Here is a 15,576-nt window from a genome sequence, read left to right as displayed (position 1 = left end):
GGTAAAACCTAGACGCCAAAAGTTAAAGTGAGAGTCTATCTGGACAGAGCTTCAAAGAAACCCCCAAGTCTGAAACTGTTTTCATGTGTAAGAGTGAGCCTCACTGCCTGTACGGCATGGCGCTGCGGCTGCAGCCTGGAAAGACTCATCACGTCCAGCTTCACCTCAGTGCTTCCCATCGTGGGGCATTCGACATTGCAAGAGAGAGTGATGTCACCAACACAAGGCGATCTTTATCCGTCTGTAGATTAAAGCACGTGTGTGTGTGTGAGTGTGCACAGGCATACACATACACACACACACACAGAGACAGAGAGACAGAGACAGAGGCATTCAACTTGAACAACTAGGTACCCCCATAAATTAGTCAGACACCAAAAAGGAAGCGTGGGTTTAGAATTAAAGCATAATGAACAAGGTAGAACCAGGGCTGCCAAGTAGGTGGGAAGGCAGGAAATAGTGCATGTTGATTTCCGAGCAAAATGCTGCTATTAAGGATAATTGCATCTGCTTGGTCTGAATCCAGTGTTTCTTAGTCACTGAAAGAGAGATATTAAAGGAGCAGGGAAATCCTTTACAAACAAACACAGTCATCCGAGAAGGTCTCTGACAAAGAGGTTCAATCCTGAGTGTAATAAAAAGCAGAGGGGTTGTTTCAGCGCCTATAACTTCAACAATGACGGCCTCGCTTTTTCATTTTTTGTAATTATAATTACATCATTTCCCCCTCCCTTCCTCCCTCCAACCTCTCCCGAGCACCCTGCTTGTCGTGGCCTTGGCTGCTGTAATTGTCCTTCACAGTGCCGTCCAGTGTGTTTGCCACGACTGTGTGTGTCTGCCAACCCCTCCAGCGCCGGTCCCTTGTTTCGTTGATCTTTGCCATTCTGACTGGAAGATGACAAAGAGGAAATCCCAAAGTTGCTTTGATCTGCATCTCCCTGATTGCTAGGGACAATGAATATTTTTTTAGAAATTTCTTAGCCATATTTATTCTCCCTTTGAGAAGTCTGTTCAGATCCCAAGCCCATTTTTTAAACGGTCATTCACTGTGTGACTGTTTTCTGAGTTCTTTATATACTCTGGGTATTGATCCTCTGTCAGAAGCATAGCTGGCGATGACTCTGTCCCATTCCTTAGGCTTCCTGTTCACTCAATTGAGTCTCTCTTTAGCTGTGCATAGCTTTTAGTTTTATGAGGTCTTGTCTGTGGGCCTCACTCCCGGGCAATGGAGTTACAAGCATTCACGTTTGGGTCTTGGATTCAGTTCCATTTGTCTACACGACTGCTTTTGTGCCTGTGCTGTAACTTCTTAATTTAAGCATGGTAGTCGTTACTTAAATTACTTTTAAAACCACAATGAAATTTTATTAATGGAAAGCAGAAAAGGGAGATGTTTCAGTGTGACCACATTGGGAAGAGAGACAAAGGATCCCAATGGGCCTGAAGTGAGATTTAAGGTTTAAGTAGAGGGCCAAGGATTTGAGTCTCTAGGCAGTCCCTGCCAAGGCCTGCCTTGCCCACCACTAACCTACAAGCGTCCAGCTTCCTTCTCATGCTGGAAGGAGCTCTGATGAAGAGTTGTTAGAACTGTAGAATCTCTTCCTGGAGTCAGGGCCCGCAGCACTTCTCCTCCTCCCGGGAGAAGTCTCCTCAGGAGATTCTGTATCTGTAGGGGTCTCTTGTTTGGACAGCCTGGTCATCAGTCTGAGAGTCAAAACCATCTCTTTAGAATATCTTCATTTCTGCCTGGCCTATTACCATTCTCCACAACATTTTAAGACCTCGGTCACGGAGAGCAGGGCTCAGCAGTTCTCATCAGAGAACCTGGATTTGACCTTCGGACCAACACCGACGTGGTGGCAAACGACCATCTGTAATTCCAGTTCCCGGGAACCCAACACTGTTTCCCAGACTCCTTGGATACCAGGTGCACACATGATGCAGACAAACATGTAGGCGAAGCACCCATACACATAAACTAATGTTTTTAAAGATGTCATTTTGGAAAGTGAACACTACAGTGTAATCACTCAAGCAACCATAAGTGCCCCCTCGGCAGCCCCAACAGTGAACATCCAACTCCTCGTTTGGGGAGGGACTCGTCCTGACCAGACACTGTAAGGGTCACGGAAAACACCCACAGTAAATATTCCGACCGGCAGAAATGGAGGGAAGCTCTGCGGCGAGGCTGAGACCTCAGAAGTCTCTGGGCTGAGCTCTTCAGTCCTGACACAGGAGCTGAGCTGCTCAGGCATGTGCAGGATTCAACTCCTACGCCAACAACCTCTCACCGGCAAACTGTGGCATGGTTTTAATATTGATATTAATTTTATTTCTCTTTCATTGTAAGTGCCAAATTATCCTATGCTCCAAATCGTTTAAACACACAAAAAGCAACTCGGCATCACATGACAGAAGCCAGTCCCAAACTGCAAACAAGTGTGGCGTTCTCACTCTCTCCCCACCAAGCACGGGGAGACATCTATGTTCACGTCAAAGGAAATAATCAACCAGGAAAAGTGTCTCCCTGTTCTCTTCAACGGTGTTCACCTTTCATTCAAAAGGGGTAGCTTCTTAGAAATATTGAGTGAAAATAATTAACAGTGCTAATTATGGAATTTTTACATACTTTTCCAAAACCGGTATTTCTACTACTAACAGTCACACTATAATATCACTTGTAACTCTTCAGTGAAACCATAAAATTTCTACAGAATTCCTTAACGAAGATATTTTAATAAGAGCCAGGTGCAGTGGCTGAGGCAAAAACATTGTAAGTTCAAAGCCAGCAAGGACTAAAAATAAATGAGACAAAACAAAAATCTTTTCCTGAAGTTAAACTGAATCACTTACTGCAGACAGCCCACTCTGACGGCTACGGGGACGTGGGGAAGCTGTGTGGCCCACTTCAGTGTCACGTCCTGGTAAACGTGCAGCATGTGGTTATGGTTCCCAACCAAAGTGTTTATCGTACCTTCCGAGACTGCAGGTTGAAGACACAGAGGAGAGCGTAAGAGAAAGGCCGTGCAGAATGGAACCCTCTGGTCTCCTATGGGAGATTCATCACACACTAACAGAAATGTCTTGATTCTAACACGTAAAGGTTTTAGGGGAGAAGATATGAGCGTGCAACTTCAATAAACTAAGAGCAGAAGAAGAAAGGTCGTTTTATGGACAATAAGTATGGCTATCAGCCGAGGTGCGTGCGCTTCATCTACACGGTGTGAATTTTATTAACGTCACACCTAATGACGGATGACTGGCATTCATCATAAGCCCTTCTATGGACACTATAAAAGGGCGATGCTCTCGTGGAAGCATTCTTGAACAGTCACATTATGGAAAGCATTAATGAGCTGGAAGCCAATCTACCAGTGATCTTACACAAAGTCTAATGGCTGGCACAGGCAAATGTGCTAATTTATGTCAAATGTCTGACCGTGAAAGTTAAAGGTTCCATTATACGTTCAGTAAAACGCTGCTTTCCTAGATGCTTAAAATATGTGTCTGAGTGTGGCTTATCCCGATGTCTGCATGCACCTAGAAAGCACAGTCGTGCGATTCAGAAGGATAACAGGAATTCTCCGCACCCACCTGAGCAGTACGGGAGAAAACAACTGGGGCTGCAGTCGAGCTTCTTCATGAACCGAATCTGCCCGTTGTCCTTTAGGCAAAAGAAGTTTCTCTCACCAAGAACAAAGACAGAAGATGCTGACTGGTTTAAAGGAATGATACAAATATCCAGGGCCTGCTCGCCAATATTCAGAGTCCAGTCCACCTGCAAAGCAAAAGCCAAGAGTGACGCAGCTGTTAAAACAGATGTGCCCACCATGTCCAACCAGGAGGGAACAGGATAGGATTTAGCATTTCACCTCAAACAAACACGAATGCACAGAACACATAAAACAAAAATGGTGATGCCTTACACTCCAAAGATAAATGGTGTCACCTCCAGCCTCAGAAAGGCTGAGGAGCTGAATTTGAGTCCAGAGAAACCAAGGCAGATAGAGTTCACAATACATGTAATGAGGAGACGAGCCTTGGGAGACCTATAGAAAGTTAATCTCAAATGTCCTGAGAATTCATCAGAACATTCCCAGAAGGAAACTAGGGAAGGCCAGGGGACCACCATCCCACAGAATTCCAGCTAAGAGTGCCCAGCACCCACACAGGACTGAATCTGCCCTCAAAAGCTCCCAGTCCTAGGGCACTGGCAGAGCATGCAGAGGATTGGGCTCAGGAGTGGGGAAATTAGCCAGATAATAAGTAGTTCTGCCCCACCTAATGATTCTTCAAAACAATGATCAAAAACACCAAACTGTTTTTAAACAACTGTGACTGAGGACAAGCATAGCTTATAATAATTCAAAACTATCTAAAATGTAACAAAATAAAATTGACTATATCTGACATCTAATAATGAATTTTAAATTACCAATTGTGGAAATAAAACAAACAGGAAATATGATTTATAATGAAGAGAAATAAATCTACTGAAACAAACTCAAAACTGATACAAACGTTAAACGCTGGAAAAGCAAGAGAATAAGTACTACGAGAACCTTTAAAATGTCACAGAGATACTGACGGTGGGAACACTCACACTGAATTTACAGAAATGAAATCTACAGCAAACGGGCTCCACTCCACTAGGAAAATCAGTGCTCTTCTGCACAGCAACGAGATCCACCCCAAGTGAAAGAGCAGCTTACAGGGCTCTGTGGGGGAAGTGGAATATTTGGATGCTAAAAGGCCGGGTGAGGCCCGGGGTTCAGTCTCTGCCTTTGAAAGATTAAGTAATTCACGGAACAAAATGAGAAGAAAAATCGACGAGCTGTGGGACAGTGGCGTAAGTTCAGTACACCCAGAATACTCCACACAAAGGTGAGAGAGAGACACGAAAATATTTGAAGAATTGACGGCCAAACTTTTAATTTTATAATTTGAAAACTGTAAATACACAGATGCAGGAGGCTCAGCAAGCGCTGGACTTGGAAGAAATAAGAAGGAAGGAGGAAAGGGAAGAAAAGAGACGTCAGAATTTAAGCTGCTCAATGTGTTAAAGAAAATACCTAAAAATTAGCCAAAGGAGAAATCATTACGAACCGAGGAATGAAATGTACAAAAACTTTCACATTAAGGAGGTGTTTGCTGCCTGAGCAGTGTGGCTCAGGGGTTAGAGCTTCAGGCCAAGCATGGAAATCTGTATTCAATTCCCAGAAGGTAACAGAGGGAGACGACCAACTCAGCAAGCTGCCCACTGGCACACTCACACGCACACACACGCACGCGCACACACACACACACACACACACACACACACGGATCTAGCCACACAGAAACATAATAAACAAGGAAGTCGGGAATGGGTGGATGAGTGTGACCAGACATACTGCATACAAGTGTGAAACTGATGAGGAATACCTTAGCTTTAAAAGGCGCCTTGTACCACTGTTCTGCTAAAGAAACACAGCAGACCGCAGTCAGCTGGCTCCCAGTGGTTTCTGGCTCTACTCGTGAACCAGTGCATCACTCAGCCATCAATCACCAGAGGAGCCACCTTCTGCAGCAGGTGGGAAAATACAGACACCCACACTGACAGTGTGCAGAGTGAGAGACCTGGGGACACTCGGTCTCCATCAAACCCCTCCCCTCGGGGCTCGGGGACCCCGTGGAAGAGCAGAGGGGAGGGGGCACAGAGAAGACAAGGCTCTCTAACACAGCACAGTCTATGTGCACATGAACTTAGGGACAGTGGCGGCATGCTCAGGCCAGCACAGGTCTATGCCAGATGGGCTCCCAGTGCTGAGAGGGGAAGGGGACACACCCCATGCTAACCCAAAGCCTATTCCCAACTGACAAGCCCCCAAAAGGGAAAAATTCATTTTCTGGCACACAAGCAGGTTAAGGGTAGGCCCCTCCCAGCAGTAGATGGCCAAGAAAATGCGGACTCCACAACACTGTTGGAGTTACTTTGTCTCCAATGCCTTGTCTGCGGTTACCTCACCTCACATATTTTGTTTATATGTTATGGTTTCGATTCCGTTTTTTTATGGGTTTCTTGTGTTTTTACATTTGCTTTCTTTTTTCTATTTGTTTATCCTATCCTGATTTGTTTTTCTTTTATCCTACCTTTTATTATTATTAGTATTAGTATTAGTATTATTACTATTTTTAGATACCTGTTTGTTTTTTTTTTTGTTTTGAGTTTATTTTTTTTTCTCTTTAGTTTTTTAATTATAAATTTTTATTAGATATATTTCTTTACTTACATTTCAAATGTTATTCCTTCCCAGTTTCCTATCCATAATCCCCATCCCCCTCCCCCCCCCTCCACCATCCTGGTATTCCCTTCATACATCCCCCTTACTGCCCCACCCCCCATACTCCCCTGCACTGGGGGTCCAAAATTGGCAGGATCAAGGGCTTCCCCTTCCACTGGTGCCCAACAAGACTATTCTCTGCTACATATGCAGTTGGAGTCCTGGGTCAGTCCATGTACAGTCTTTTGGTAGTGGTTTAGTCCCTGGAAGCTCTGGTTGGTTGGCATTGTTGTTCATATGGGTTTGCAAGCTCTTTCAGCTCTTTCAATCCTTCCTCTAATTCCATCCAGGGGGGTCCTGTTCTCAGTTCAGTGGTTTGCTGCTAGCACTGACCTCTGTATTGGACATGCTCTGGATGTGTCTCTCAGGAGAGATCTATATTCAGTCCCTTCAGCATGCATTTTTTTTTTTAAAAAAAAGATTTATTTATTTATTTTATGTATGTGAGCACACTGTAGCTGTCTTCAGACACACCAGAAGAGGGCATCAGATCCCATTACAGATGGTTGTAATCTACCATGTGGTTGCTGGGATTTGAACTCAGGACCTCTGGAAGAGCAGTCAGTGCTCTTAACCACTGAGCCATCTCTCCAGCCCTCAGCATGCACTTTTTAGCTTCATCGATCTTATCTAATTTTGGTGGCTGTATATATATGGGCCACATGTGGGTCAGGCTTTGAATGGCCATTCCTTCAGTCGCTGCTCTAAACTTTGCTTCCATACCCCCTCCTATGGATATTTTTTCCCCTTTTAAGAAGGAGTGGGAGCATCCGCATTTTGGTCATCCTTCTTCTTGAGCTTCCTGTGGTTTGTGGATCACATCTTGGGTAATTCGAGCTTTTGGGCTAATATTCACTTATCAATGAGTGCATACCAAGTGGAGTACTACTCAGCTATCAAAAACAATGACTTCATGAAATTCACAGGCAAATGGAATGAACTAGAAAATATCATCCTGAGTAAGGTAATTCAATCCCAGAAAAACACACTTGGTACGCACTCGTTGATAAGTGGATATTAGCCTGTTTGTTTTCTAATGAGAAAGACAAAGGAATGGATTTGTGGGGTGGAGAAGGAGGGAGGAGCGGGGAAGAGGAGAAGGAGGACCTGTGAGGAGTAGGAAGGGAGACATAATCAGAATAATGTATAAAAAATTCTCCTTTCAATTTAAAAAGTAAAAAGCAAATTATTTGCTTCATCTTGATGTAACTTAGGTTGATCATATGCACCTAGAAATTCATGTTTTTATCATAATTTCAAATACATGTACTGTGTGCATCCTTTCTCAATCCCCACCCACTCTGTCCTCCAACCACTCCTCCCACATGCTATACACCCTTGCTCCCTTCAAAGTCCTGACATGTATGTGCATGTGTGTGTTTATGTATGTGTTCATGTATGTGTATGTGTGTATGTATATATATGCATACATGTGTATATGTGCATTATGTGTATATGTGTACATATATACATGTATGTATGTGTGGTTTATGTGTCTGTGTATATATGTGTATATGTATGTGAAAGTGGGTATGTATATATGTACCTCTATGTATATGTGTCTGTATGAGTGTGTAAATATATACATACAAAATGTTGTATTTTAGTATTTTATAGGTTCTAGTTCAGTGGAAAATAAAGACTTTAAAGACCTTAGAAGAATGAGAGAGAGACAGAGAGAGAGAGAGACAGAGAGAGACAGAGAGAGAGACAGAGACAGAGAGACAGAGAGAGAGAGAGAGAGAGACAGAGAAGAAAACAAAAATTTAAAAAGGTGTTTAAACTTTTGGGTTAATTTTCAATCTCTTAAATGAAAATTGACGCCATCGAGCCATTGAGTTGTAGCCGTGCCACACTCTATTCTGACGCATCACAGCACGTGGACAGACATGCTCTCCAGCACAGCAACAGCCGACTCAATTCCTGGTCAGTGACACAACTGAGAAAGGAAATCTGTCAAAATACATTTTTATTCTCTTCCAGGAATTCTCTAACAAATATGATTGTGAGTAACATTACCAAGTTTTATATATACACACATATATGTATATATATGTATATATGTGTGTAAATATGTATACATATATATTAACAGACTTACAACTAGTCGTTTTCCAGAACCAAGTTTTTGCTGTTCCATCTCCTGCTTCTTGTCCGCATCCGTGGCAAAGGCAAGGACTTGGTACCTGTGTGACGAGATGGCAAAGGCTGAGTGACAACCTAAGTTTTAAGGTAAAAATCACTTTAAACTTCAGAGGAACACAGTCCATAAATGCTATGAACAAAAAATTCTTTGGATCTAAGGACTGTACATTTCTGATTAAAGTTAGTGGGTTTTATTACGATCCCCAACACGAATATTCATCGTGCTGTCACTACTGTGAAGCCAACACTACTGTCGGCTCTGAGAGAACTGCATGTGGCAAATAACAGGCGAGCCAGCCCGAGGCCTGAATACCACATGCAGAAAGGAGGGTAAAGAATGCAGAGCATCAGTGCCGTGGAAATCATTAGCACAAACCCACAGAAGTGTTCTACTTAACCCTTCCCAGGCAGATCACTGACTGCCGGAGGACTGTGTCAAATTACTCCCCCTGCCATGGCTTCCCGTCTATGAAAACAGTTGTCGCTAACTGGCAAGAGGAATTTAGAAGCCGGCTGTCCTATGTGCCTAGCACAGCACCTGGCATGTGCCTGCTGCTGCTTTCCTCATCCAAAGTGTGTGGGGTTACAGTGTTCAATAGCTTGGAGGAGGCTGGAGAGCAGGCTTGCACTTCGCAGCCTCGCAGCTTCACGCAAACTTCCGAAGTGCTGCAAAATCTGAGCTTTTCTGAGCATGTCAGGGCCAAAAACGTTTGGCTAACAAAGTTTCAGACTAAGAATGTTTGCGCTATACTTCATTCCCAAGTTTTGATAAAAGGCTTGAAAGATAAAAAGATACAGCTTTATCGAGACAGACATCAACGGTTCATCGGATACTTGATACAGTCTCGACAGTGGACATCATGAATAATCTATGTGTGCTTTATAGCTCCCATTTCAGTGACAACATTTAGCTCAAGTCATTCTTTAAAACAATTTGTAAATCACTCGATGTATAAAGTCATCCAACAAAATTTAAGTTCCCATTAATTAATGGGCTATTTTAAGAATAATAACCTACTTTAAATAAAAAAAACTTTGAACAAATTCCTTTTCTTCCTAGTAAATCAGTTACTTATATTGATCTTCTATGGCTAAGACGAAGCTTAAAAACAGATAAATTCAGACAACTCACATCACCTAAGACAGAGATGTGTGAGAACACAAGGCCAGCAGCCTGGGTGAGGAGGGTGAGGAGGATCTAAACACAGGTAGACATGCTAGCCCAGGGGCCTGGGCGAGCTCACAGGGCACTGACCTCACAGGCACGGTGCACTGGCTCAACCACAGCACGGAAATGTGGCTCTATTCAAATAGCACACACTGCTGTGGTTTGAATGTGTCCCCCCAAATCCTGTGTTACAAACTCAATCTGAAAAATGTGACGGGCTTGGGAGAAGGAGCCAAGCAGATGGCCGTCCGTTCTCGTGAGTATGGCAGCTCAGTAGAGCTTCCCATGGGACTATGTATCTGATACCTGGTCCTCAGGTATTTAAGAAGGTTGTGCAAATTAAGATTCCACCTTAAACCAATTAGAATGGCTAAGATCAAAAATTCAGGCAACAGCAGATGCTAGCATGGATGTGGAGAAAGAGGAACACTCCGCCATTGTTGGTGGGACTGCAAACTGGTACAACCACTCTGGAAATCAATCCGGTGGTTCCTTAGAAAATTGAAAATAGTTCTACTGAAGGCCCAGCTATACCACTAAAGGACATACACCCAAAAGGTGCCCAACCATATCACAAGGACACATGCTCCACTACGTTCATAGCAGCCTTATTTATAAGCCTTATTTATAAGAAGCTGGAAAGAATCCCTCACTGAAAGAATGGATACAGAAAATGTGGTACATTTACACATCTACACAATGGAGTACTACTCAGCTATTAAAAACATTGACTTCATGAAATCTGCAGGCAAATGGATGGAACTAGAAAATACGATCCTGAGTGAGGTAACCCAGACCCAAAAGGACACACATGGTATGCACTCACTGATTAGTGGATATTAGCCCAAAAGCTCAGAATACCCACAATACAACTCACAGACCACATGAAACTTAACAATAAGAAAGGACAAAATGTGGATGCTTCAATCCTACTTAAAAGGGGGAACAAAATAATCACAGGAGGCAGAGGGAGAGAGGGATCTGTGTGGGAGAGGGGAGGGAGAGGAAAAGGGGGCAGGATCAGGTATGGGAGGACACAGGAGAGAAGTCCATTGGGCCAGGAGAATGAATAGAAATACATAGCAGTGTGGGATGGGGGTAAGGGGGAACCTCTAGAAAGTCCCAGACACCAGGGATGAGGGAGGCTCCCTGGACCCAGTGAGGATGACATTAGCTGGAATACCCAACAGCAGGGAGATAGAATGTGACGAGACCACCTTCAGTAGACAGACACGGACCCCAGTGGAGGGATGGGGCCATCCACCCATCTAAAAACCTTAACTCTGAATCGTCCCTGTCTAAAGGAAATGCGGGAAAGTGGAGCAGAGACTGAAGGAAAAGCCATCCAGAGACTACCCCACCTTAGGATCCACCCCATATACAGACACCGACACTATTTCTGAGGCCAAGATATGCCTGCCTGCTATGGCTGTGCTCTGAGAAGTCCACCTAAGACAGATGCAAATACTCAGAGCCAACCATGAGACTGAGCCCGGGGACCCCTATGAAAGAGCTAGGGGGAGGACTGAATGAGCTGAAGGGGTTGCAGCCCCACAGGAAGAGCAGCAATAACAACCAACCCGCACCCCTCAGAGCTCCCAGGGACTAAGCCACTAACCAAAGAGCATGGGCTGGTCGGGGACTGCTTCGTCTGGCCCCGGGGCTTGGTCCCGTGGAGGTTTGATGCCCCAGGGGGATGCTAGAGGGTTGAGGCAGGAGTGGGTGAGTGGTTGGGGGAGCACCCTCTTAGAGGCTAAGGGGTAGGGAGTTCATGGAGGGGAGACTGGGAAGGGGAACAATATTTGAAATGTAAATAAAGCAATTAATAAATAAAAAGAAGGTTGTGAACTCTTTGTGAGTTGGAGCCCAGCTAGATGAAGTACGGGACAGGCTGACTCTGAGGTTTTACCGTGTAGCCCCGTTTCCTGGTCTCTGTCTCTGCTTCCTCCATGTGGATGAACTGTAATAAGCCAGTTTCCCGCTCCTGTTGTGGGAATACTCTGACAGTAACAGACAACTAGGCAGCTACTACAGGCGCGGGCTATACAATCCATTGCTAGCCTTCTTTCGGGCATGTTCCACCAAGAGAAGACAGGACTCTCACCAGGCACCAGGGTAATGACCTCTGACTTCCCTGTGACTAGAAACAGAAAGACTCTACACTGTCCTAACTTGATGGGCGATGGCTCATTTAAAACAACAAAAATAAACCTCGAACATCAGCAGGGCACCAAAGTGACCGTAAGCCACGTGGAACCTTAGGAGGCACAGAAGCTTTACGCTCTCAGACCTTGGTTTTGGACAGTAAGAATTGTCTGCATATATAGATAAAGATATAGATATAGATACATATACATATATATGTACACCCACAGGAATCATGGTTTAACAAGAAAGGGAGTATGTTTGAACTTCATCAGTTGATAATTTCCTTATTACTATCAAACGTACAGTCAACGGTAACAACGGTGAGCCCGTAGCCGCTATGAAAGCACAGCATGTGTGGCTTCCGAGTGCCTCGGGCTGGCCTACACTCATGGTGGGATGCAGGGCATCAGTGGAACAGATGGCACAGTCAAGTCACTGGCTCCGGGGCTCAGGGAGTGAGAGGTGGTATTGAGGACTAAGACGTGTCCCTCTGGCAAGGAGGGACAGTGTACGGTAGAGACGGAGGCAGCAGGTGTGGAGGCGAGCACGCGCCATGAGGCGTGAAAGGCAGCTTAGGAGAAGAGCATGGCAGAGCATGGGTCATGTGACCCGAAGAACAAAAAGGTAGAAGGGGGAGGTGTGGGTCTCACAAAGCCAAGCTTTAAAGTGGGCAGCTGCAGAAAATGTCTACAGCTCAACCTTGAACTTCGAAACTCCAAAGTTTCCAAAGGTAACCAAAAACAAACAAACAAACAAACAAACAAATAAGTAAAATAAAACCAGATCTCAGATCCCACGCTCCAGATAGGGGTTGTTTGCTTCAGGGGACGGAAATAGTGTGCAGATATGACCAGAGATCTCAGAGCCGGTCCTACTATAAATCAATCCTCAGGTAAGTAATTACACAGGTAGTTTACTTCCTGCAGACTTCAACCTACCAGAGGATGACAGGGATATTAATGAGATGATTATGAAAACCCGAAGCTCACCGAGCCTTTTGAAGCTTTTATATAGCTACAGAGAGCTGTTACTCATCCGAGGTCAGTGGGCTCCAGAGTGAGCCCTCGTTAACATCAGATGAACAAGCACGGACTGATTTCCAAATCCCGCCCTTTCTCTTCCTGAAGACAGCGGAGAAGAGGATTTTATTACTTGAACAGCTGACAGTAATGTAGATGGCGACCAACCCATGACAGAATGTCTCTTATGGTTCTCCCTTAACACCTCTTAACTGTGACCAAGAACTTACACGACACCCAACAATTCCTAGCGGACTTGGAAAATCTGAAACAAAGAAAGCATGTATCTTTTTTCCTACAATTCAAGGGTTGGGTGAGACTAGCTAAGGAACAACAGCCCCTCTGCCACTGCTGAAGGTGTAACCAGAGCCAGGGCTGGGGACATTGTCAAGGGAACCAGAAGTGTGTTCAGAACTGAAAGGTACTGACCCCAGTCATGGTCAGTCTGGGCGCACTGGTGCATTTTGACCCAATAGCCACCGATGCTGAAGTGATCCACAGAACACTAATGGCAGATGCTGTCACATGACTTAGTGCCCTGCCATATCACACACGCCATAGAAACTGCGGCACATTGCTGAAATAGGACTGATTATGACAGACTACAGATGTAAGCTCCCCAAATCATTTACTTCCCAAAGAAACCCATTTGTCATCCCAAAGAGTACCAGGCAATTTGGTCAATATATGACTGGAGAACTTAGCTATTAATGTAACTGATTAATGATCAACTGATTAGCTGTCGGACGGTCCATCTCCACTATCGCACAAGTATTCTTATCAGGTTGATGAAAATTACTTACATTTAAAAATGCCAGGAACGAAACGGAAGCTTTGCAAATTTACATTCGTTTTCATTTCTCCATAAAGTGAATGTGACACATCTACTGTCAGCAAGGGAGCAAGCACAGACCTCAAAGGACACATGACTCCTGCCATCAAGGGGCAGTGAGCTCAACCTAGGACAAACCCAACGGAGGTGAAAGCATGCAGCTCTATGAGGCTGATGAGCATCCTGGAGCACTAACAGGGTGACGGGCACCCTGGACAGCAGCTTACTGAGAGAGAAGAACTAGAAGGAAGCAGAGAGGCTTCCAGGCATAATGTTCATAGGCAGAGGAGGAAGCAACCGCTTATCAGACACTGCTGACAGCAAGAATGAAAGACAGGAGCAAAGCCTTTCCTTTGGCTGCAGCCTCAGCTCGGTCGGTGACCCACATGACCTTCTTCGTACGGTCCATTATAAACTCACCCGGTGCATCCTTGAAGTGTTCTGCCTTAGTGTAAACACATACTGTATACTTCTGCCTACACACATTCAGATGGTTTTTAAATCTCAAAGAAAGCATTGTTCTATTCATTTATTCCATTTTGGTTGGCATACAAAGAACTTAGTTTCATAGGACATCTTCGATTATGTTATTACACTTGGTCGCTGTCCATGCCCCGCCCCACTGTCTTCCTGAGATTTGATTCAAGGGTTTCCTACTGAACCTGGAACCCACCAACTCAGACAGAGTCTCTGGCCAGCAAAATACCAGGATCCTCCTGCCTGTGCCTTCTACCATGCATCACACCATCACCATCTGCTTCTCACTCTGGGTGTCTGAGCACAGGTCCTCATGCGTGTGCAGCAGGCACTGCAGCAGCTGAGCCATCTCCCCAGCTGCTGCTTCAGGTGCACTGACATCATCCCCAGCTGCTGCTTCAGATGCATTGACATCATCCCTAGCTGCTGCTTCAGATGCATTGACATCATCCCTAGCTGCTGCTTCAGATACATTGACATCATCCCCAGCTGCTGCTTCAGGTGCACTGACATCATCCCCAGCTACTGCTTCAGGTGCACTGACATCATCCCCAGCTGCTGCTTCAGATGCATTGACATCATCCCCAGCTGCTGCTTCAGGTGCATTGACATCATCCCTAGCTGCTCCTTCAGATGCATTGACATCATCCCTAGCTGCTGCTTCAGATGCATTGACATCATCCCCAGCTGCTGCTTCAGGTGCACTGACATCATCCCTAGATGAACGGGACAGCGTACAGTGGCAGGGACAGCTGCGGAAATGGGCAGTGTGAGGTGAGTGGTCAAGAGGGAACCGTCTTGTTGTTTAAAGTAGATATTATTTTTTTCAGACATCTTCAGTATGAGATAGGTTGAATCTGCAGATGCACAACCTGTTCTTGCAAGGGGCTAATTGTGTAAGGAAATTCCGATTCGTTTTGGCAGAAAATGGGCTTCGTGACGTAATTTAGAAAGGCAGCTAAGTCAGGCAGGGTGGTACACCCCTGTAATCACAGCACTCAGTGACAAGAGAGCCACTGGAGCTTAAGACTGTGGGACCAGCCTGGGCAACACCAGGAGCTGCCAGCTGCCAAAAAGAAGGTTTAATTAAAAAAAAGAGAGAGATTAGATATAGATATGAATATGGATGTGGATAGGAGTCTCCCTTTGGACACTGGGTGAGCGTTGATAAGAACATAAACCTCGGTGACCACTACAGGCCGTTCGATGGGAGGGGCTGAGCAAGAAAAGTAAATCCCACAAACTCTTTTCAGTGGGTTTTCGTTTGGGTCTGAAGATTCTTGTTTGTTTTTAAGTTAGCGCATAAAGTGGACTCTTTCGTTTACCACACTTTCATGTGGCTTTGTTTTCCTTGCTCTTCCTCCCCACCCATCCAGTCCCCCTTCTTCCCACCCCACACTCCACAGACAACCTCCCTCCTCCCCTGGTACCCACTTTCAAGTCCCATTTATTCTATTACCTCAC

The 15,576-nt window shown here is 44.9% G+C and overlaps 1 protein-coding gene across 1 annotated transcript in view; it reads right to left on the bottom strand.

The window, feature by feature from the left end:
* Positions 1 to 15,576, bottom strand: part of Bbs9 (Bardet-Biedl syndrome 9) — a 405,125-nt gene that overhangs the window by 265,794 nt on the left and 123,755 nt on the right. Inside the window, 3 exon segments of the mRNA XM_032909494.1 lie at positions 2,854 to 2,983; positions 3,595 to 3,778; positions 8,425 to 8,509. Of these exon segments, the coding sequence (XP_032765385.1) occupies positions 2,854 to 2,983; positions 3,595 to 3,778; positions 8,425 to 8,509 (399 nt within the window).

This window comes from Rattus rattus, chromosome 8 (assembly GCF_011064425.1).
Source record: "Rattus rattus isolate New Zealand chromosome 8, Rrattus_CSIRO_v1, whole genome shotgun sequence".
In the NCBI taxonomy this organism is placed as follows: Eukaryota; Metazoa; Chordata; class Mammalia; order Rodentia; family Muridae; genus Rattus; species Rattus rattus.
This window is presented reverse-complemented; position numbering and strand designations above follow the sequence as displayed.